We start from the raw sequence: 21,216 nt of genomic DNA, 5'->3' as shown, positions 1-21,216 counted from the left end.
TTGAGAGTGTGGGTTGGGGGGTACCCTGCCCCGAAGTCTTCCTGACCAAAGAGCGGAGAGGAAGAAAGCGAGCAGGAGGATGTTTTGAACCTAAATACGTCCAGCTCCAATCCCTGTCAAGCTCGTCGCCCCCAGTTCTGCTCCACCTCCGGTCCGGCCGGGGAGAATGTGACAGTCGCCGCAGCCCGGGATCCACCCGGACGCACCTCACCTCGTAGGCTCCTCACTGTGCCCGCGAAAGGAAACAGTGACCCTGGCCCAGGCACGAACTCCCCAGGCCCCTGGTCCCCCGGAGGTAGCAACCGGCCAGCCGTCGGGCTGCGACGCCGACCAGGGGGCACGCCCCCTACCCCCCGGTCTCCGCTAACAGCCACCCGCGCCGTTCCAGCCTTTATGCGGCGCCGCGCGACGGAGACCCACTCTGCCCAAGCGTCAAGAAACTTCTGCGCGTGCGCCTCGCCAGCCCCTCCCGCGCGCCAGGCCTCGCGCGGCTTCTTCCCGCCTGCCTCCCGCTCTCACTTCCGTAGTTTCCCAGCGACGGCCGTAAGTGGCGGGCGGAAGCGGCGCTAGAAGCCCGCCGTAAACGGCTCCCTCGCGCCACTTCCGGCCGGCTTCTGCAGACGGCGCTGGTGGTCGATCGTGTGGCGCCGGAGGACGTTCCCCGCGGCCGGAGCCATGGAGATGCCGCTGCCCCCAGATGGTGAGACCCAAACCGACCGAGAGACCGTTTCTCTCTCCCTGGAACCTCCTGTTGGCCGGCCCCGCCTCCCGGAGTCCCCGGGTCTGGGAGGGGGCGGGGCTCGGCCTCGCGGCTTCGCCTGCGGCCTCTCCCGTGGGTCCCCGCATTCCCAGCGAGCGTGTGGCCCCTATCGGGACCCGTACAAGGGCGGCCTCTTTGGGGCCCACCCCCTTGGGGTCCCCGGCACGGCGGACGGGGGCTGGGGCGCCGACTTCCCCGGCTTTGGGCGGTCGTCGCTGACGCCCCGCGTGGCCTTTTCTCCGTCCTCCAGACCAGGAGCTTCGAAATGTCATCGACAAGCTCGCCCAGTTCGTGGCTCGCAATGGGCCCGAGTTTGAGAAGATGACTATGGAGAAACAGAAAGACAACCCCAAATTCTCGTTTCTGTTCGGAGGCGAATTCTACAGTTACTACAAGTGCAAGCTGGCGCTGGAGCAGCAGCAGCGTGAGTTCCCTCCGGCACTCAGGCCGCCCCATCGAGCGCTTCCTTTCTCGGACTCTGCCACAAACCTCTTTCTTTGGGGTCGTTTACTGTCTGGAGTGGAGCAGCTCGGTCCACACGATCCCTGTTCCGCTGTTCCCACGGCCTTGCACAGAGCGGCTGCAGGGTGCCACTGTAATGGAAAACAACGAGGTTTTCGATACTCCTCCTGGGTTCTGGATCAGGGATTTTGCTGCTGTTTTTCAGACTGATGACGGAGATGAGCAGGAGTAGCGTGATTGTTTTAGTGTTTTCTAGGGAGGAAGTGATAGAGGCCGGATGGGAGCCCATGGGACAGCCGCTGCCCGGCCCCTTTTGCGGTCTCCCTGTGGGTCCAGCAAGGCTTTTGTGCGCTTCAGGTGCCTGCAGCACAGATCAAAAAGAATTATCCCTCTGAGTTTTAGTTCTTGGCAAATGTTTATCAATGTTCGTTCAGTTGAGCAACGGGATTCCAGTCCTGCTCTCAAGAAGGTTAAGGTTAGGAAGCAGAAGTGGCCTTTGAATAATGGATAGTCACCAGGTGGTGCGGCTGCTCAGGGCAGGTATCACATCTGTCATGTTCAGTACCCAACCCCCAGTCTCTAGATTGTTTGAATGAATAACTAGGAGTTTGCCAGGTAGGTGGACATTGAGAGGTGGTTGTCCCCTGAACTGCATGCTCGCCGAGGGCAGAGAGACCTTGTTTGGGTCATTGTACCTTAATATGTAACACACAGTTGGTGTTCGATTAAACAGTTTGAAAGGAGGCTGGTTGTAGTGGCTCATACGGTAATCCCAGCGCTTTGGGAGGCCAAGGCAGGCAGATCACTTGAGGTTAGGAGACTGAGACTAGCCTGGCCAACACAGTGAAACCCTGTCTCTACTAAAAATACAAAAATTAGCTGGCTGTGGTGGCCCGCGTCTGTTGTCCCAGCTACTCGGGAGGCTGAGGTGGGAGAATCGTTTGAACCCGGGAGGTGGAGGTTGCAGTGAGCCAAGACCACACTATTGCACTCCAGTCTGGGTGACAGAGTGAGACTCCATCTCAAAGAAAAAGAAAAAGCTTGAAAGGTGGCCAGGCGTAGTGGCTCATGCCTGTAATCCCAGCACTTTGGGAGGCTGAGGTGGGCAGATCACTTGAGGTTAGAAGTCTGAGACCAGCCTGGCTAACATAGTGAAACCCTGTCTCTACTAAAATTACAAAAATTAGCCGGGTGTGGTGACACACGCCTGTAGTCCCAGCTACTGGAGAGGCTGAGGCAGGAGAATTGCTTGAACCTGGGAGGTGAAGGTTGCATTGAGCCGAGACCACGCCATTGCACTCCAGCCTGGGTGACAGAGTGAGACTCTATCTAAAAAAAAAAAAAAAGAAAGAAAAAACGCTTGAAAGGAGGCCAGGCACAGTGTCCTGTGCCTGAAATCCCAGCACTTTGGGAGTCTGACTCAGGCAGATTACTTGAGGTCAGGAGTTCAAGACCAACCTGGCCAACACGGTAAAACCCCATCTCCACTAAAAATACAAAAAATATTAGCCGGGCATGGTGGGCACCTGTAGTCCCAGCTACTCAGGAGACTGAGGCAGGAGAATCGCTTGAACCTGGGAGGTGGAGGTTGCAGTGAGCCAAGATCATGCCACTGCACTCCAGCCTGCGAGACTGAGTGAGGCTCTGTCTCAAAAAAAAGAAAAAAAAAAAACTTGAAAGGCTGAGAGAGTAGGATGTTGCAAAGGTGCAGTTTCTTGAATAAGAGACTGAGAGAGGGGGAGAGTTTGTGTGCGTATTGGCAGGCACAGTGGCACACAACTGTGCCCCCAGCTACTCAGGAGACAGACTGGAGAGTTGCTTGAGCCCGGGAGTTCAGGGCTGTAGTGCACTGTGTCGATTGAGTGTTTGCACTAAGTTCAGCATTAGTATGGTGACCTTCTGGGAGCTGAGGACCACTAGACTGTCTAAGCAGTGGTGAACTGGCCCAGGTCAGAAATGGAGCAGGTCGAAACTCCCGTGCTGATCAGTAGTGGCATCGTGCCTGTAAATAGCCACTGCACTCCAGCCTGGGTGACGTGGCCTGTCTTTAAGAAAAGAATGTGCTTGTATGAGGGAAGAGTTTGATCTGGAGTGTTAAATGCCAGGGGAAAAGTTTGTGTTTTCTCACTCAATCCAGGGATTTTTCTGATGCCTATTTGGGTTCGAGATGGGGGGGCGGGGTGGCAGGGAGCGATCAGCTGCCTGAAATCGTAAGGAAAATATTGTATGTGCTTATGCATTTCTAGAGCGATCCTCCCTTAGCCCCAGCACACCAAGTTTAAAACCGTTTCTAAAGGCAGCAGGAAGCCACAAGAGTTTTAAACAAGGGACAGAGTGGCTTGGGTTGTGTGGCCGGTGGTGTAGGACAAGCTAGAGGGACCAGCTTGGGGAGTAGTGAGGCCTGCAGGGGAGCGAACAGGGCAGTTGTTCAGGTGAGAGATGGTGGGGTCTGAATTAAGTCAGTGTGTTGAGCCTGAGGGAGGGAGGGTGGGGGGTAGGTGGGCTGAAGGGGTAGAACCCATGAACCTGGGCGCCAGTTGGTTATTGACGACCTGATGGTGTAATGAGCAGGGGAGGAAGACACCTCAGACGGTGCTTTGGCTTGGGTGACCGAGCTGAGGGCTGCTTTCGCTTTCTCGGGGGGGCCACTTCAAAGCTGGTGCCATTATAGGGAAGGAGAGGGTGCTTATATTACAGCCCAGGAAGATTAAAGCCAATAAGTGCTTTCCTTTTTTTTTTTTTTTTTTTTTTTTTTTTTGAGATACAGCCTCAACCATATCATATAGGGTCTCACTATGTTACCCAGGCTGTCTGTGAACGCCTGGGCTCAAGTGATCCTTCGGCCTCAGCCTCCCAAGTAGCTGGGACAACAGGTGCACACCACCATGCCCAGCTCGGAAATCAAATTTCAACATGAGTTTTGGTAGAAATGAACTATTTCCAAATCTTAGCATTTCCCTTACCTTATGTGTACAAGATGGGATTCACAAAACACACATAGAAGCACTTATATTTATTTGGTTTTTAATATATGCACTGTTAAGGTGAGCACTTACTTGATTTTTCAAAAATTAAAACCAGTAATTAATAAGGCTCACCTATAAATAAGGAGAAGAAACCAATCTTAAAAAAGAATTGCAAATAGTATGCATAGATACTACCATCCCCCTTCAGACAATGGAGCTTTGTGGTCTTCCCCTTGAGTTGGCTGGACCTAGTGACTAATTGTGGAACGTGAAAACAGTAACTTGACAGGAGAAACCTGGCAGACAACCACCTAACCAAGTGCTCAAGGTTAACATCACTTAAGTCTTTTTTTTTTTTTTTTTTTTTTTGAGATGGAGTCTCGCTCTGTCTCCCGGGCTGGAGTGCAGTGGCATGATCTCAGCTCACTGCAACCTCCGCCTCCCAGGTTCAAGCCATTCTCCTGCCCCAGCCTCCTGAGTAGCTGGGACTACAGTTGCAAGCCACCACGCCTGGCTAATTTTTGTAGTTTTAGTAGAGACGGGATTTCACCATGTTAGCCAGGATAGTCTCGATCACCTGACCTCATGATTTGCCCGCCTTGACCTCCCAAAGTGCTGGGATTACAGGCGTGAGCCACCACGCCTGGCCTTTTTTTTTTTTTTTTTTTTTGGAGATGGAATCTTGGTCTGTCGCCAAGCTGGAGCGCAGTGGCACGATCTCGGCTCACTGCAGCCTCCGCCTACCAGGTTCCAGCGATTCTCCTGCCTCAGCCTCCCGAGTAGCTGGGACTACAGGTGCCTGCCACCACACCCAGCTAATTTTTGTATTTTTAGTAGAGACGGGGTTTCACCACGTTGGCCAGGATGGTCTCAATCTCTTAACCTTACGATCCGCCCACCTTGGCCTCCAAAGTGCTGGGATTACAGGCGTGAGCCATTGTACCTGGTCAAGAAGTGCTTTCTGTGGGTGATGATATCTTGGCTAGATCTAAAGGGTGTCTTGGGGTTGGCCAGGTGAAAACAAGGGGAGAAAAGTGTTCCCGGTAGAAGACGGAGCCCTTGGAGGGAATAGGGGACCCAGAGCTTAGGGTGGCTGAAGCCCAGAGTAGGAGGGGTTCTTGGAGTGACCAGAGGTGGGGGTGCAGAGTTGGGGGCCTGGCGTGGGGAGGAGTCGGGGGCCTGGCTTGAGGAGGAGTCGGGGGCCTGGCTTGGGGAGGAGTCGGGGGCCTGGCTTGGGGAGGGGTGAGGAGTGTATCCTGGAAGCGTGAGAGAGACTCGTGGAAGGCTTCGGTCCATGTTCTAGAGCCGGGTTAGCCACAGTACAGCCAGTTCTGCACCCCGCTCCTTAAAGCCTGGCCTCAGCTGTTCTAGAATGGAGCTTCACGAACTCTGTGGTGAAGGACCATTTTGGTTTTTGTTTTTTTAAGTTTCTAACCTGTTGTGGACCAAAACTTTTGCAAAGCACAGTAACAGTGTGGACCGTGAACTATCACGTGGCTAGAAAGGTTTTGAAATGCTCACTTCCTGGTTCCATAACCGACTGTTACCCCTGGGTAGCCCGGGGACCACTCCTTAAGTGGCAGTACCGTGACTGCCATGTTGAAAAGAGGTAGAGGGGTGGGACCTGACGCAGGAAGACTGGCTCTGGGGTGACGCAGGTGACAGCAGATCCATGGTGGTGACAGCAGGGACATTGATTGGAGTGATGTCTAGGAGGCTGCCTTGACACCATGTGGCTCGTCAGTGGGAGGCACATGTACCTTCCGACCTGGGTTTCTGGGCAGACAGTGGTGCCAGCCATGGTGCGGGGAGCACAGGAGGGGACATCAGTGTAGGTAGGGGGCGAGAGGAAACGCAGGTCCATTGGAAACACAGTGGGCCGTGCAGTCGGTGGTTAGGGCCAAAGCTCAGGGAATCCAGAATGGAAATGATGGATTTAGGAATCACAGCGTGCAGCTGACAGTCACAGCGGCAGGAATGAAGAGCTCGTGTTCCCTGGAGTTGCATAGAGCGGAGGACGGGGCTCAGACCACAGGCCGCGCACCCCAGCATCTGAGGGTCCGACAGGAGAGGGGTTGGTAAAGGGGGAGAAAGGGACTGAGGGGGCAGCACATGGAGGCCAAGGGAGGCAAGCATCTGCGACAGGCCCATGGGGCTGAGTTGAGCAAGGGTGTCCTCAGCTGCCTGGGGGAAGGTTGGGGGGTGGTGACGGGGAGTGGCAGGCAGGCGCCAGGCTGAGATAAAGGGGAGGTGAAGATCTGGAGTGAGTCTTGGCTGAGAAATCGTTTAGAGAGGATCGTGGGGTGAAGGGAGAGGTTTCCATCCCAGAATGTTCTGATGTGTTTATTTATTTACTTTTTTTTTTTGAGACGGAATCTCCCTCTGTCACCCACACTGGAGCGCAGTGGCGCCATCTCGGCTCACTGCAACCTCCACCTTGTGGGCTCAAGCAATTTTCCTGCCTCAGTCGCTCTCAAGTAGCTGGGATTACAGGTGCCTGCCACCACACCCGGCTAATTTTTTGAATTTTCAGTAGAGACAGGGTTTCCCCATGTTGGCTGGGCTGGCTTGAACTCCTGACCTCAGGTGATCCACCCGCCTCAGCCTCCCAAAGTGCTGGGATTATAGGTGTGAGCCACCACGCCCAGCCCGATGTGTTTAGATGCTGCTGGGGAGGGGGCAGGTAAAGAGGGAGGAGTTGGAGAAATAGAGAAGAAATATCATGAAGCAGTGTCCCTCGGACGGTGGGAGGGGTGGAATTCGGTGCAGAAGTTGGGGGTCATCCTATAGGGTGCCCTTGGGTGCACAAACTGGAAGGCACAGTCAGCCCCGAGACTTGACTTGAGCACCCAGTGAGGGGCGACACCTTCCACCTGACACCCCACCTCCCTTGTCTTTGGTTTTGTCCTGGTCCCCTTGGAGTGGGGGTCTGGAGGGCTCCAGGGGTACATAGTCACATTCAGACCAGGCGGCCCCAAGACGGAGAGAGAAGCGGGTCCTCTTGTCCAGGGCCTCCTTATGAGCAGGGTCCCTTTCTCAGAGACCTCACCACCTGCCCCGTCTGACCAGAGTGGGGACCTGCGCCCACCCTGACCCCGGCTTCTGCCAGCAGAATGGGTGTCTCACTGCTGCCTCAAACTTGATGCACCCCTGATTGCAGAGGAGTCTCTGTCCCCAAGGGCTGGAAAAGCAAGGAGAGTCAGTAGAAGGACAGGGCAGGCGTAGGGGAGGCTGCAGTGTGCGTTCGGGAGGTGCAGCTTCATGCCTTTCTGGCCACATGTGCAGAGGCCTGGTGGCCGCGACATCTTAGGGTGGTAGCTTAGGAGACAGTGGCAGAGGCCAGCGAGTGCCTGAGGAGGTCAGGGGATGAGAGGTGCCAAGGCGTGGATTCTGCCAAGTGGGGCCTAGGTGGGTGAGGAGGTGGGCAGGCTCAGGCTTAACTTGCGCCGGAAGGACACTGTGCGAGGACTGGATGGTGCTGGCAAGAGTGGCCAGGGGACTTCCTAGGTTCTCCGAGGAGGGGACAGCCCAAAGATGGAAGGCCGAGGCTGGGATCCTGTGAGAGGGAGGGCAGGGCCCAAGAGTAGGAGGAGCTGGGTTTGTGTGGGCACGAGGCTGTGCACAGGCCCTTGTGGATGGTGAGTCCCTGGGGAGAGGGAGGCTCCTGTGACTGAGAGGTGGCCAAGGGGACACCTAGACCGCCATCTGCATTCTCACGGGACACCCCTCCTCTCCCTCCAGTCATCTGCAAGCAGCAGACCCCAGAGCTGGAGCCAGCTGCCGCCATGCCGCCCCTGCCACAGCCCCCGCTGGCCCCCGCCGCAGCCATCCCGCCGGCCCAGGGCGCACCGTCCATGGACGAGCTCATCCAGCAGAGCCAGTGGAACCTCCAGCAGCAGGAGCAGCACTTGCTGGCGCTCAGACAGGTACCGGCAACTCCCCTGTGCCTCTGTTTTTGCGTCTGTTCACCAGAATGAATAACAGGTGTCAGTGAGGACAGGGCCCGCCCTGCCACCCAGGGCTTGGTGCATGTCAGCCACTGTCTCCCCCAGCCCTAATGCCAGACACGGAGGCTGCTTCTCATCTCAGTGAAGCCTGTGGACATGCGTGCACCCATCACCCTGGGGTGGACCCCCCGAGTGGGACTGTGGGAGATGTGTGCCCCTTGAAGCTCCCTAACAGCTGTGGCTAGACAGTCTCTGGTGCCTACCATTGGCCCCACCACACAGTAGCTAGGTCACCTGGAGCTGTTGGTTGGGGAAGGACCCTTTTTTTAAATTATTATTGTTTTTGAGATGGAGTCTTGTTCTGTCGTCCAGGCTGGAGTGCAGTGGCGCAATCTCGGCTCTCTGCAGCCCCCGCCTCCTGAGTTCAAACGATTTTCCTGCCTCAGCCTCCGGAGTAGCTGGTATTACAGGCATGCACCACTACACCCGCCTAATTTTTGTATTTTTAGTAGAGATGGGGTTTCACCAGGTTGGCCAGGCTGGTCTCAAACTCCTGACCTCAGGTGATCCACCTGGCCAGAAGGACCCTTTTGTCCTTCCTGGTCCAACAGTTTGATAACTTTTGCCAGATAGAATACAGGTGCATTGGCTGGGCGTGGTGGCTCACACCTGTAATCCCAGTACTTTGGGAGGCTGAGATGGGCGGATCATGAGGTCAGGAGTTCAAGGCTAGCCTGGCCAACATGATGAAACCCCGTCTCTACGAAAAATACAAAAACTAGCTGGGTATGGTGGTGCATGCCTGTAATCCTAGCTACTTGGGAGGCTGAGGCAGGAGAATTGCTTGAACCTGGGAGGAAAAGGTTGCATGAGCTGAGATCACACCACTGCACTCTAGCCCAGGTGCAAGACTCAGTCTTGGAAAAATAAATAAAAGAATACAGGTGCATTGCCAGAAAAACGAGAGGAATAGAATACCAAACCTCCAAAACACCAGCCTCATTCTTTGTACTAGGTTCAGGGTGTAAAATCACACTGTCATATTGCTCTCAGAAAGTTCCACCTGGATGTGGTGGCTCAGCCTGTAATCCCAGCACTCTGGGAGGCCAAGGCAGGTGGATCACAAGGTCAGGAGTTTGAGACCAGCCTGGCCAATATGGTGAAACCCCATCTCTACTAAAAAACACAAAAATTAGCTGGGCGCAGTGACAGGTGTCTGTAGTCCCAGCTACTCAGGAGACTGAGGCAGGAGAATTGCTTGAACACGGGAGGCAGAGGTGGTTGCAGTGAGCCAAGATTGTGCCATTGCACTCCAGCCTGGGCAACAGAGCGAGACTCTGTCTCAAAAAAAAAGAAAGTGCCAGAAGGCTCACCCTCAGCTTCTGCCAGAGTTCATCATGGAGTGGGAGGCTGGCCTTGACCAGCCCTGACTGACTGCTGGTCCCCATGGCAGCTCTGTTTTTACCAGTTGCACTTTAACCTGCGTTTCCTATTGAGGAATGAGATTGCTCCCTTTTTGTTTCACTAGAGGCCATGCGTGTGTCCTCTCCCTCTATTGCCTGTTCACACCATCCCTCCTTTTTCTTTTCTTTTTCTTTTTTTTTTTTTTTTGTTGTTGTTGTTGTTGTTGTTGTTGACAAAGTCTTGCTGTGTCACTCAGGCTGGAGTGCCGCGGTACAGTCAAAGCTCACTGTAACTTTGAACTTCTAGGTTCCAGCGATCCTTCCGCCTCAGCCTCCCAAGTAGTTGGGAACACAGGCACACGCTACCATGCTCAACTAATTTGTATTTTATTTGTTGTAGAGATGAGGTCTCGCTATGTTGCCCAGGTGGTCTGGAGCTCCTGGGCTCAAGCGATCCTCCTGCCTCAGCCTCCCAAAGTGCTGAGATTACAGGCATGAGCCACCGCGCCCCGCCTTTGTTTTTTGTTAAGTTGGTTTGCAGAGGTTGTTTGTTCCTCTGGGCTGCCGTATTTTCCTTGGCTACCTGGAGGGCAGGTGTTCTCTCCTGGTATGTCCTGTCAGTGCCCTGCCCACTCTGGGAGGGACTGTCACAGATTCATGGCAGGCATGAGAGACGGAATCTCCTCGTGCTGGGGACAAGCAAGGGAGCTGATGGCCAGAGCAGCCCAGAGTCGGGGCATCCCCACCAGGTCCCCACCCCGCCCCTGCTGGGCCAGGCCGGAGGGCTCGGGCTGCGGGTCCCTCCTCATGTGCTCTTGGCCCCACTGACCCCCCACCCAGGAGCAAGTGACAGCAGCTGTGGCCCACGCGGTGGAACAGCAGATGCAGAAGCTTCTGGAGGAGACCCAACTAGACATGAACGAGTTTGACAACCTGCTGCAGCCCATCATCGACACGTGCACCAAGGACGCCATCTCGGTGAGGGGCCGGGGCTTCCCAGAGCGCAGCTTCCCCCTGGTCCCGCCCTGAGGCAGGACCTGCCGCAGCCAGTCTGGGCTAAGGGCTGTTACGATAGGTACCTTTCCCTCCCGCCGTGAGCACCCTGCTCACTTGTCATCGGCTCGATCGTTGCAGGCCGGGAAGAACTGGATGTTCAGCAATGCCAAGTCCCCGCCGCACTGTGAGCTGATGGCCGGCCACCTCCGGAACCGCATCACGGCTGACGGGGCGCACTTTGAGCTGCGGCTGCACCTCATCTACCTGATCAACGACGTGCTGCACCACTGGTGAGCGCTGCTGCCCCGTGCCCAAAGCGCCGCTTCCTTGCGCTCCTCCTCAACCCCTCCTGGGTGGCCGCTTGCTCCAATCAGTAGCTTGGCTTGGCCTGTCCCAAGACTAGGGGGCACTTGTCCAGGGAGCCCGGGCCGGGTGGTCTCTGTGAGCCGCCAGGCTTCTGTCTGCAGAACTGCAGGGTCTAGGCATCCTTTGCACCTTCGCTGCATGCCCTGTCCTCTCCCCTAGACCCCAGCCTCACCTGTCACATTGCTGCCTCCTCGGGGCCACTGTCCCCTGCACTCCTTGCTCTCCTGGGGCAGCTTCTTGGCGTCTCCTTATTGCCTTCTCAGCCACGGCCTCCTTGGCCTCTGTGTCTGTCTCCGGCCCTCATCACTGATTTGCACGCGTGCACACGCGTGCACCTGACTCTGCTCAGCCATCGGGACCCTCCTTTGGGGTCCCCTTCTCCAGCCCTGATCCGACTCTCAGACTTCAACAGAGACACCTCTGCCGACCCTCTGTCCCCACCCAGCCCTCACCCCTTCCCACTGTTGCTGTCTCCACCCTCCCCAAGGTTGGTTGAGTATTTCCTTCTACAGGGTCACTGGGGCCCTTCTCACAAAAATTAGCAAAAAAAAAAAAAAAAAACAATGGAACCCCAGGCCAAAGGCCTGCGCACACAGGAAGAGATAAGCACTGCTACTGAGCCTAGCAGGCAGCAGTCTTGCCCAGGCGCCTCTGCGCCTCTGCGCTGGTCCAAGCTGCCAGCACCCATCTCGCCCCATCTGCCACATGCAGCACTGCCTGAGTCCCTCTTCTGTCCCCACCTCAGTCCCTGTTTCTCTCCTGCTGGGAAGTGAGCTGCGGCTCCGCACCACCTCTGCCCTTCTGCTCCTGCCTCCACTTCTCCCTGCCTTTGAATCAGGGGCGCCTTGCATGGATGCACCGTTTCCTACATTCTCCAGCTATGCGCCTCTCTAGCTCCACTCTGTCCGAAGCCATGTGCTGCTCGTCCGTCCTCCCGGCTGCCCAGCCCAGGCCCTTGCTCCCCTGAGCTCCCTGCGGCAAGCTGGGGGTTGAGGGACTTCGAGCTGCTCCCCTCCTGTCCCGCGTCCCTCCATGGGGGCAACCATCTCCCTGCGCAGCTGCAGGGGCCTCCCAGGCCCACTACGCACAGTGTCCAGTGCAGCGCTGCCCTGAGAGGACATGGCCCCAGTGCCTCCCCCGACTGGGCCTCCGGTCGCTCTTCTAAAGCGTTCTAGGTGCCCGAAGGACTGAGTACCCTCCCTCCTCCTCCCGAGAGGCCTTGCCTGGGCCGAGGTTTCCTTGTGCATAGCGAGTGACAAGGGCAAGACCCCCACTCCACAGCAGTCCCATCCCGCCCATTGCACACAGGCAGGGGCTCCTGCGGACCCCATGTCCCTTCATCCACAGCGCCACCCAAGAAGGAAGGAGGGAAGGTTATTTCCTCTCAAGGGGACTGGACTGAAAGGCCTTGCTCAGAACGGCCCCAGGCCACAGTCTCTCCCTCCCCTGCTTGCTGTTTTTCCGTCTGTCCCCTTCCTCGAGCCCAGGCACCAGCACAGGTCTCGTGGGAGCCCAGCCATTGCCCCGACCGGGTTGGGGACCCGATTCCCGAGAAGGCAGAGGGCGCTGAGGCTGGAGCCACGATGGTAACGGGCGCGTGGCCGGGTCCCGCCCCAGGGCCCTGACGCGCGGAAAGTCTCTCCCTCACAGCCAGCGCAAGCAGGCCCGGGAGCTGCTGGCCGCCCTGCAGAAAGTCGTGGTGCCCATCTACTGCACCAGCTTCCTGGCCGTGGAGGAAGATAAGCAGCAGAAGATCGCCCGGGTACGTGGGCCCTGGGCCGGGGGTTGGCCGAGACCGGGATATGCAGGCCTTCCCGCTCCCCGCTGACCCAGCCTCTCTCTCCTCGCACCCCCAGCTCCTGCAGCTCTGGGAGAAAAACGGCTACTTCGATGACTCCATCATTCAGCAGCTACAGAGCCCGGCCCTGGGGCTTGGTCAGTACCAGGTGAGTGTCCCTGCCCACCCATGCCTCACCCTGTAGCTGGGGCGGATGCCTCAGGAGGGCTTGGGGGTGTGGGGACAGCAGCTGCCACCCTAGCATTTTCCGGAAGCTGGAGAGCCCATGTACCCTGCTTGTGCTAGGAGTATCCAGTGGGTGTTGACTGGAGAGTCCCAGGTGACATTCCCAGGCCTTGGGTGTGTCTCCCTGACTTTCCTGGCACACTAGAACCAGGGGGCCTTTCGGAGTCCCTGCATGTGGCCCATTTGCTCTGGTGGTCAGGCATGTTCCTGCGTGATGGAAGCATGAGGAAGCCCAGACGTGGCTTAGGCTGTGGCAGCCCCTCTTGCTGAGAACCACATGGCGAGTGGGAGGCAGAGCCCGTGAGCGTGTCCCAGAATGTTGATGGGCAGCGTTCTCTGAGCAGCCACACAGCGGACAGGACACAGCTGTCATTGCTCGTTCCTGTGGTCAGGGAATTGTCAACCACGCTGCAGCGAACATCCTCGTCCCCAGATCTCTGGCCAGATCCCAGCACACACTCTGATTGCCCAGACTGTTGGCTGTTTCACATGACGGTTCCCTGTCCACCTGCCCCAGGTCCCCCAGGCTCTGCTGCTTTCCAGGCGTTTGTCCTCTGGCGCCAGACAGCAAGCCCCAAGGCCGTGTACTGAGCAGTGGGTGCTCTTCTCTCTTCCAGGCCACCCTCATCAACGAGTACTCCTCGGTGGTCCAGCCGGTGCAGCTGGCCTTCCAGCAGCAGATCCAGACCCTCAAGACGCAGCACGAGGAGTTCGTCACCAGCCTGGCCCAGCAGCAGCAGCAGCAGCAACAGCAGCAGCAGCAGCTCCAGATGCCGCAGATGGAGGCTGAAGTCAAGGCCACGCCTCCACCGCCTGCCCCACCCCCGGCCCCAGCACCTGCCCCTGCCATCCCGCCCACCACCCAGCCCGGTATGGGGCTCCCTCAGCACCCGCCCCCAGGAAGCAGTCCCCAGAGGCTGGGCACTGAGTGTAGTCAGAAAGCAGTTTGCCACCCTCAGACACAGCTCTGGTTCCATCGTCCCAGGCCTGCTCCTAGACCCAGGTTTTCATCCATTTACAAACATGAGCCTGGTGACTGATATTAGAGTAAAACTCCAACTATTCCATTCCTGAACAGCAAAAGATCTGTTTCCTGTTCCCAGAGAAGAGAAAAATAGAGGAAAGGTACCCAGATCGCCCATGAGATTGAGGCTGCAGTGAGCCGTATTTACACCACTGCACTCCAGCCCGGGTAACAAAGCGAGACCCTGTCTCAAAAAGAAAATGCAGTCTAGGGTCGCTTCTGAAAAAGACACATAAAAAACTGAGGAAAATCTGAGCAGAATCTAGTAAAGGATTTTAAAATTACATTCTGATCAAAGAAGATTTGTTCCAGGAACATGAGGATTGTATAGGATAGAACATAACAGGTTGTGGGAAAATGATCTTTTAATTAGAGATTGTGAGGAAATGGTCTTTTAATTAGATATAGGAAAAATGTCTAATCACATTCAGTGTGGACAGAAATTCTTCAGCAAACCAAGAGGGCAGAAGTGAGGCATGTTTCTCGTAAAGCTTTGAAAAGGACAGATGTGTGTCAAGTTCAAGGTCGAAACCTCCCCTCTTCCCCGTCCCCTTCCTGGAGGCCGGTAATGGTCATGGTTTTAGTGGGGTCCTGAAGCAGTCATCCATTGGGCGCTAAAAGTCGTAGCCTGGTTTGCTCTGGGGTAGTGTGGAGAGGAGACAGCACTTCCTGCTGCCAGTCCTGCTCTAACAGCCTGTCACTTGGATTTAGATGACAGCAAGCCTCCCATCCAGATGCCCGGCTCTTCAGAGTACGAAGCCCCAGGAGGGGTCCAGGATCCCGCAGCCGCCGGCCCCCGGGGCCCCGGGCCGCACGACCAGATCCCACCGAACAAGCCCCCTTGGTTTGACCAGCCTCACCCCGTGGCTCCTTGGGGCCAGCAGCAGGTATTGATGGAACCTGGGGTGGGAGCAGATGGGCACCCTTGGCCTGACGGGGCGGGCTCCCCTGTGCAGTGGGGTGGGCGTTGAGTGGCTCACTGGGAAACAAGGGATACTCTGTGGCAGAGCTTATGCTGGGTTAGTGACAGCCCTGTCTTCCTGTGGCACCGGGACAGGTGGAGTGACAGGTCTTCATGTCCCTTGCCCGAGCTTTGATGGCTGGGGCTTCTGTGTGGTATAGAGCCCCGTTTTCCTGCGGGTGCAGGGGAGTTGAACGCCGCGAGGCACGGCAGGGTGTTCTGTTTCCTGTCCTTCTGAAACAGGGTCAGCCAGCTGAGGGTCAGTGTTTTGTCATCCTGGAAAGAACAAGGTGCTTTTGCAAGGAAAGGAGGTGTCAGAAATGTCAGGCATGTTGCCCCTGGGAGACCTCAGCAGCTTTGCTATGGGTCACATACCCCTGGGCCAAGGCAGGGGCCACCTCGTCTGGCACAGCATGGCTGGGAAATGCCCTGGAGCATGCTGGTTCCACTTAGAGCACTGAGGCACAGCCCCTGGCCTTCCCAGACGCGACTTCCCCCTTGACCATGGGGCTTGGTTGGCTTTGCGGCGTGACCTTTCCAGGTGACTCCCTGTCCACAAGGACAGGTGTAAGGATGGCAAGGAGACTGGCTCTGGACTGAGACTTGGTGGTTGTGGCTTTAAGCCTCCCACCCCCAGCTTCAGGACATGAAATTGAACCTCACTAAAGATTGGACACCCCCATAAAGACAGCTCCCGCCTCCGAGTGCTGGCCGGGAGCCAGATGGTGGTGGCCGTTTTGCAGGTACCCTCTGCGGGGAGAGCAGTTCTTGTCCCTGTTTTGTGGGTGTGGAAACAGAGGCCCTTAGTGTCTCCAGCCTCAGTCTTTTTGCAGACCGGAGGATTGGGCTCAAGACAATGGGCACGCCTCTCACTGAGGGTCCCCGCTAGGCCAGCAGTGCGTCCTGCAGTCCACACTGAGAAACAGCAGCTTGCCCTGCCTGACTTGGCCACGTGGGGTCTTAACATGTTTAGAAGTAATTTCTCAAGGTAGGAAGATTGCTTGAGGCCAGGAGTTTGGAGTTTGGGACCAGCCTGGGCAACAAAGCAAAACTCCATCTCTACAAAGAATAAAAATAAGCTGGCATGGTGGTGCACCCTTGTAGTCCCAGCTACACAGCGGTCTGAGGCAGGATTGGTTCAGCCAGGACTTCAGGCTTCGTTGAGCTATGGTCATGCCACTGCACTCCAGCCTGGGTGACAGAGTGAGACCCTGTCTCTAAAACAGAAAAACAAGGCTGGGCGTGGTGGCTCACACCTGTAATCCCAGCAGTTTGGGAGGCTGAGGTGGGCAGATCATTTGAGGTCAGGAGTTGGAGACCAGCCTGGCCAACATGGTGAAACCTCGCCTCTACTAAAGATTAAAAAAATAGCCAGGCATGGTGGCAGGCCTCTGTAATCCCAGCTACTCGAGGGGCTGAGGCAGGAGAATCACCTGAACCCGGGAGGTAGAGCTTGCAGGGAGCCAAGATCACGCCACTGCACTCCAGCCTGTCCAATAGAGCGAGATTGTCTCAAACTAAGAAAAAGAAAAACAGATATTAAACATATTTAATATCTGGCCCTCTGGCTTCTCTTGGAAGCCTGGAGAATGTGGCGGCCTGGACCAGCCTCCCCTTAGTAGGGGTCATCAGCACAGTTACCCAGCTGTGACCCCAGACACGGGCCTTCTCTTTGGCCTCTGCACGCCTCCCCTCCCCAGCCCAAGCTGGAGTTTGCCCTCCTGGCTTTAAGTCTCCAGAGCAGGAGCTGGTGAGGGAAGAACCTCCTGTCTTCAGTCCACAGGAAGATGCTGGCTTGGGTGGAGGGTCCTCAGAAGCAGACGCTGAGACAAGGATGTGTGCGCCGCAGTGTGTCTGGGAGCTGACCCCAGCAGATGGCTTTTGGGGAGAGGGGGAGTGAGGCAGGGCAGGTGGTGTCAGAGTCAGCCCCACCCCGTGGGTGCCTGGGGTGCTCTGAGAGGCAATATCGTCTGTGCCTCCGCGCGATTGCCCCCAAGGGGCGAGGGAGCTGCGTTTGTCTGGCAGTGGTAGTGGGGAGCGCCTCCTGGCGTGCGGGGCCTGTATGCGGGTGCAGCTGGGGTGCAGCAGGCCCCAGCGGCAGAAGCAGCCCCGGGACTGAGATGCAGGTGCAGCGGTTGGGGGTCTGGTCCTTTCGCAGCAGCATGTGGTCCGGGTTGAGGGCTGGTGCCCAGCATCGCCGCAGGCATCAGCCTAGGAGGATCCCCGACATGGCCAGGGCAGCGTCTCCATGGTCTGAGCCAGCGCTGTGATGCTGTGAAGCGCTGGGCCCAGACCACGCAGGGCTCACGCCCGTCCCTTCCCTTGCAGCCGCCAGAGCAGCCGCCCTACCCGCACCACCAGGGCGGCCCACCCCACTGCCCCCCCTGGAACAACAGCCACGAAGGCATGTGGGGCGAGCAGCGTGGTGACCCTGGCTGGAACGGCCAGCGCGACGCGCCCTGGAACAACCAGCCTGACCCGGCCTGGAACAGCCAGTTCGAGGGCCCCTGGAACAGCCAGCACGAGCAGCCGCCCTGGGGCGGGGGCCAGCGCGAGCCGCCCTTCCGCATGCAGCGGCCCCCACACTTCCGGGGGCCCTTCCCGCCCCACCAGCAGCACCCGCAGTTCAACCAGCCTCCACACCCCCACAACTTCAACCGCTTCCCGCCCCGCTTCATGCAGGACGACTTCCCGCCGCGGCACCCCTTCGAGCGGCCGCCCTATCCCCACCGCTTCGACTACCCCCAGGGGGACTTCCCTGCCGGTGAGTGTACGGGCGCCCGGGTAGGGCTTGGCGGAGGCACCCACGGTGCAGGCTGGTAGCACTGCTTGTGGTCCTGGCATGCTCCCGAGTGCACAGTGACACAGGCACAGGGTCATGGAACGTCCGAGGAGCCCGGCCCGGGTTCTCAGGAAGTGGGGACACAGACTATGCCTTGCCGCCGTGATTAGGCCAGGCTGGCTGCAGAGGTGCAACTCCGTCCCCTCCTCCCAGCCGCCCCAGGAGCTGTGTGCACTGTCTGCAGATGAGGCAGATCCAGTAGGAAAAGCTTCCCGCTGTGGGTGGCCGTGGCTAGGGCAGGGCGGGGCCTCGTTCTTTTTACTGCTGCTGCTTGCTTTTTGCATCAGTTTTCCCACTTGTTTGTTTATTTTATTTACTTTTTTTTTTTTTGAGACGGAGTCTCGCTCTGTCGCCCGGGCTGGAGTGCAGTGGCCGGATCTCAGCTCACTGCAAGCTCCGCCTTCCGGGTTCACGCCATTCTCCTGCCTCAGCCTCCCGAGTAGCTGGGACTACAGGCGCCCGCCACCTCGCCCTGCTAGTTTTTTGTATTTTTTAGTAGAGACGGGGTTTCACCGTGTTAGCCAGGATGGTCTCGATCTCCTGACCTCGTGATCCGCCCGTCTCGGCCTCCCAAAGTGCTGGGATTACAGGCTTGAGCCACCGCGCCCGGCCTATTTTATTTACTTTTGAGACGGAGTCTCGCTCCCTTACCTAGGCTGGAGTGCAGTGGCAGAGACTCACTGCAAGCTCCGCCTCCCGGGTTCACGCCATTCTCCTGCCTCAGCCTCCCAAGTAGGTGGGACTACAGGCGCCCGCCACCACGCCTGGCTAATTTTATTTTGTGTTTTTAGTAGAGACGGGGTTTCACCGTGTTAGCCAAGATGGTCTCAATCTCGTGACCTCATGATCTACCCGTCTCGACCTCCCAAAGTGTTGGGATTACAGGCATGAGCCACCGTGCCCGGCCCAATTTTCCCGTTTTATTAGTTCGTTTAAAAAATCAACACTCGGAGTGGTATCGGGTACCTGTGGTCCTAGCTGTTCAGAAGGCTGAGGTTGCAGTGAGCTATGCTCGCACCACTGTACTCCACCCTGGGCAACAGACCCTGTCTCAAAAAAAAAAAAAAGTTTTCTTTTTTAAAAAATTTTTGATCTTTTAGTTTAAATAGAGATGGGGTCTTGCTATGTTGGCCAGGCTACTCTCAGTCATCCCACCTCGGCCTCTGGAGTGGCTGGGTCCACAGATGTGAGCCACCATGCCCAGTATCTTTTTCATTCAATTTATTTCTAATCTTTTAGTGCTTCCTTTTTTTTTTTTTTTTTTTTCTTTTTCTTTTTCCTTTTCTTTGAGACAGAGTGTCACCCTGTTGCCCATGCTGGAGTGCAGTGGTGGAATCTCAGCTCATTGCAACCTCTGCCTCCCAGGTTCAAGTGATTCTCCTGCCTCAGCCTCCCGAGTAGCTGGGATTACAGGCACCCACCACCACACCTGGCTAATTTTTTGTATCTTTAGTAGAGACAGGGTTTCACCATGTTGGCCTGGCTGGTCTCGAACTCCTGACCTCAGGTGATCCTCCCACCTCAGCCTCCCAAGGTGCTGGGGTTACAGGTGTGAGCCACCACACTTGGCCTTTTGTTGTTGTTGTTTGTTTTTTTGAGACTGAGTCTCACTCTGTCACCCAGGCTGGAGTACAGTGGCACAGTCTTGGCTCACTGCAGCCTCCTTTCAGGTTCAAGTGATTCTCCCACCTCAGCCTCCTCAGTAGCTGGGATTACAGGCACCAGCGACTATGCCCAGCTAATATTTGTATTTTTAGTAGACGGGGTTTCGCCATGTTGGCCAGGCTGGTCTCAAACTCTGGGCCTCAAGTGATCCACCCGCCTTGGCCTCCCAAAGTGCTGGGATTACAGGCGTGAGCCACTGTGCCCAGCATTGTATGTTTAAATACATTCCTGATTATAAATGCAGTTTGGGCCGGGCGCGGTGGCTCAAGCCTGTAATCCCAGCACTTTGGGAGGCCGAGACGGGTGGATCACGAGGTCAGGAGATCGAGACCATCCTGGCTAACACGGTGAAACCCCGTCTCTACTAAAAATACAAAAAACTAGCCGGGCGAGGTGGCGGGCGCCTGTAGTCCCAGCTACTCAGGAGGCTGAGGCAGGAGAATGGCGGGAACCCGGGAGGCGGAGCTTGCAGTGAGCTGAGATCCGGCCACTGCACTCCAGCCCGGGCTACAGAGCAAAACTCTGTCTCAAAAAAAAAAAATAAAAAATAAAAATAAATAAATGCAGTTTGGAGACCGCTGGGCACATTTATTGCTTTTACTTTTTGGCTTGGGCTGACATGATAAAGTCCCACAGCCTGGATGGCTTAAACAGCTGGAATGTATTTGTCTTAAGGATCTCAGGGCTGGAGGTCTGAGGTGAAGGTGTGGCAGATTCGGGTTAGTGTCTTGGAGGCCTGTCTCCTTGGCTCATAGGTGACCGTCTTCTCTCTACATGTTTGTGTCCTAATCTCTCTTTATAAGGGCACCCGTCACATTGGATTAGGGCCACCATGGCTTCATTTTAACTCATTTGTGTCTTTAAAGGCCCTGTCTCCAAATACAGTTCCGTCCTGAGCTAAGCTATTGGGGGCTGGGACTTCAGCGTATGGATTCGGAGGGTCACAACTTAGCCCTCACATTGCAGTTTGGGGGTTTTGTGGTTCTCTTCCCTCAGCCTCAAGCTCTCTCGGCTGTGCCTATGGGTGCGGGACAGGCCCCTCAGAGCCTGGCTCCTCCCTGCCTTGCTGCCTGGTCTAGAGCAGTGAGAGAAGGTGCTGGGCAGGCTCCCAGGAGGGTTGGCCTCCTGGCCCCTCACTGAGGCCCTCCCCTCCAGCACTTGTCACCTAGGAGATCCTGACTGGCCTGTGGTCCTGAGACAAGTCTCTGTTTTGCAGAAATGGGCCCCCCTCACCACCACCCTGGCCATCGCATGCCTCATCCTGGTATCAACGAGCACCCGCCCTGGGCTGGACCCCAGCACCCCGACTTCGGCCCTCCCCCCCATGGCTTCAACGGGCAGCCCCCACACATGCGGCGACAGGGCCCGCCCCACATCAACCACGATGACCCCAGCCTGGTCCCCAACGTGCCCTATTTCGATCTCCCTGCCGGGCTGATGGCCCCCCTCGTGAAGGTAATGCCCTGCGGTGGGCTCCAAGCTGAGCATGCTCACCATGCTGGCCCCCATTTCTCCTGGTGAAAAGTGAACACACAGGATCGGGTGCCTCCCGGGGCGCCCCTTCCTCATCTCCCACTCCCTAGGGACCCTGATCCATCAGTGGGAGGTGTCTGAACTGGAGTTGCATGGTGTGGCCATGAGCGACACCATGTCTGTCCTGCCCCTCGTATCCCTCCCGCTGCGGGGAGCTTCAGCCTTGCAGGGCCGGCTGGGCTCTGAGGCTGGACTCCTTCCTTCATCCTTCTCGGTCCAGGCCCTCAGAAGCACCTTGTCCCAGGGTTGCTGATGGAGGGAATGTCTT

General features: G+C 56.7%; 1 protein-coding gene across 1 annotated transcript in view; it reads left to right on the top strand.

Moving 5' to 3' along the window:
* Nucleotides 1-607: 607 nt before the first annotated feature.
* The window catches only part of CHERP (calcium homeostasis endoplasmic reticulum protein), a 25,059-nt gene continuing 4,450 nt past the window's right edge, over nt 608-21,216 (top strand). The window contains exons 1-11 of the mRNA XM_025366153.1: nt 608-700; nt 1,011-1,184; nt 7,930-8,114; nt 10,379-10,516; nt 10,673-10,824; nt 12,551-12,662; nt 12,757-12,846; nt 13,541-13,793; nt 14,659-14,834; nt 17,237-17,672; nt 20,632-20,870. Of these exons, the coding sequence (XP_025221938.1) occupies nt 676-700; nt 1,011-1,184; nt 7,930-8,114; nt 10,379-10,516; nt 10,673-10,824; nt 12,551-12,662; nt 12,757-12,846; nt 13,541-13,793; nt 14,659-14,834; nt 17,237-17,672; nt 20,632-20,870 (1,980 nt within the window). The 5' untranslated portion in view covers nt 608-675. The remainder of the gene's footprint in view (nt 701-1,010; nt 1,185-7,929; nt 8,115-10,378; nt 10,517-10,672; nt 10,825-12,550; nt 12,663-12,756; nt 12,847-13,540; nt 13,794-14,658; nt 14,835-17,236; nt 17,673-20,631; nt 20,871-21,216) is intronic.

The sequence above is a fragment of the Theropithecus gelada genome, chromosome 19 (assembly GCF_003255815.1).
Source record: "Theropithecus gelada isolate Dixy chromosome 19, Tgel_1.0, whole genome shotgun sequence".
NCBI classification, from domain to species: domain Eukaryota; kingdom Metazoa; phylum Chordata; class Mammalia; order Primates; family Cercopithecidae; genus Theropithecus; species Theropithecus gelada.
This window is presented reverse-complemented; position numbering and strand designations above follow the sequence as displayed.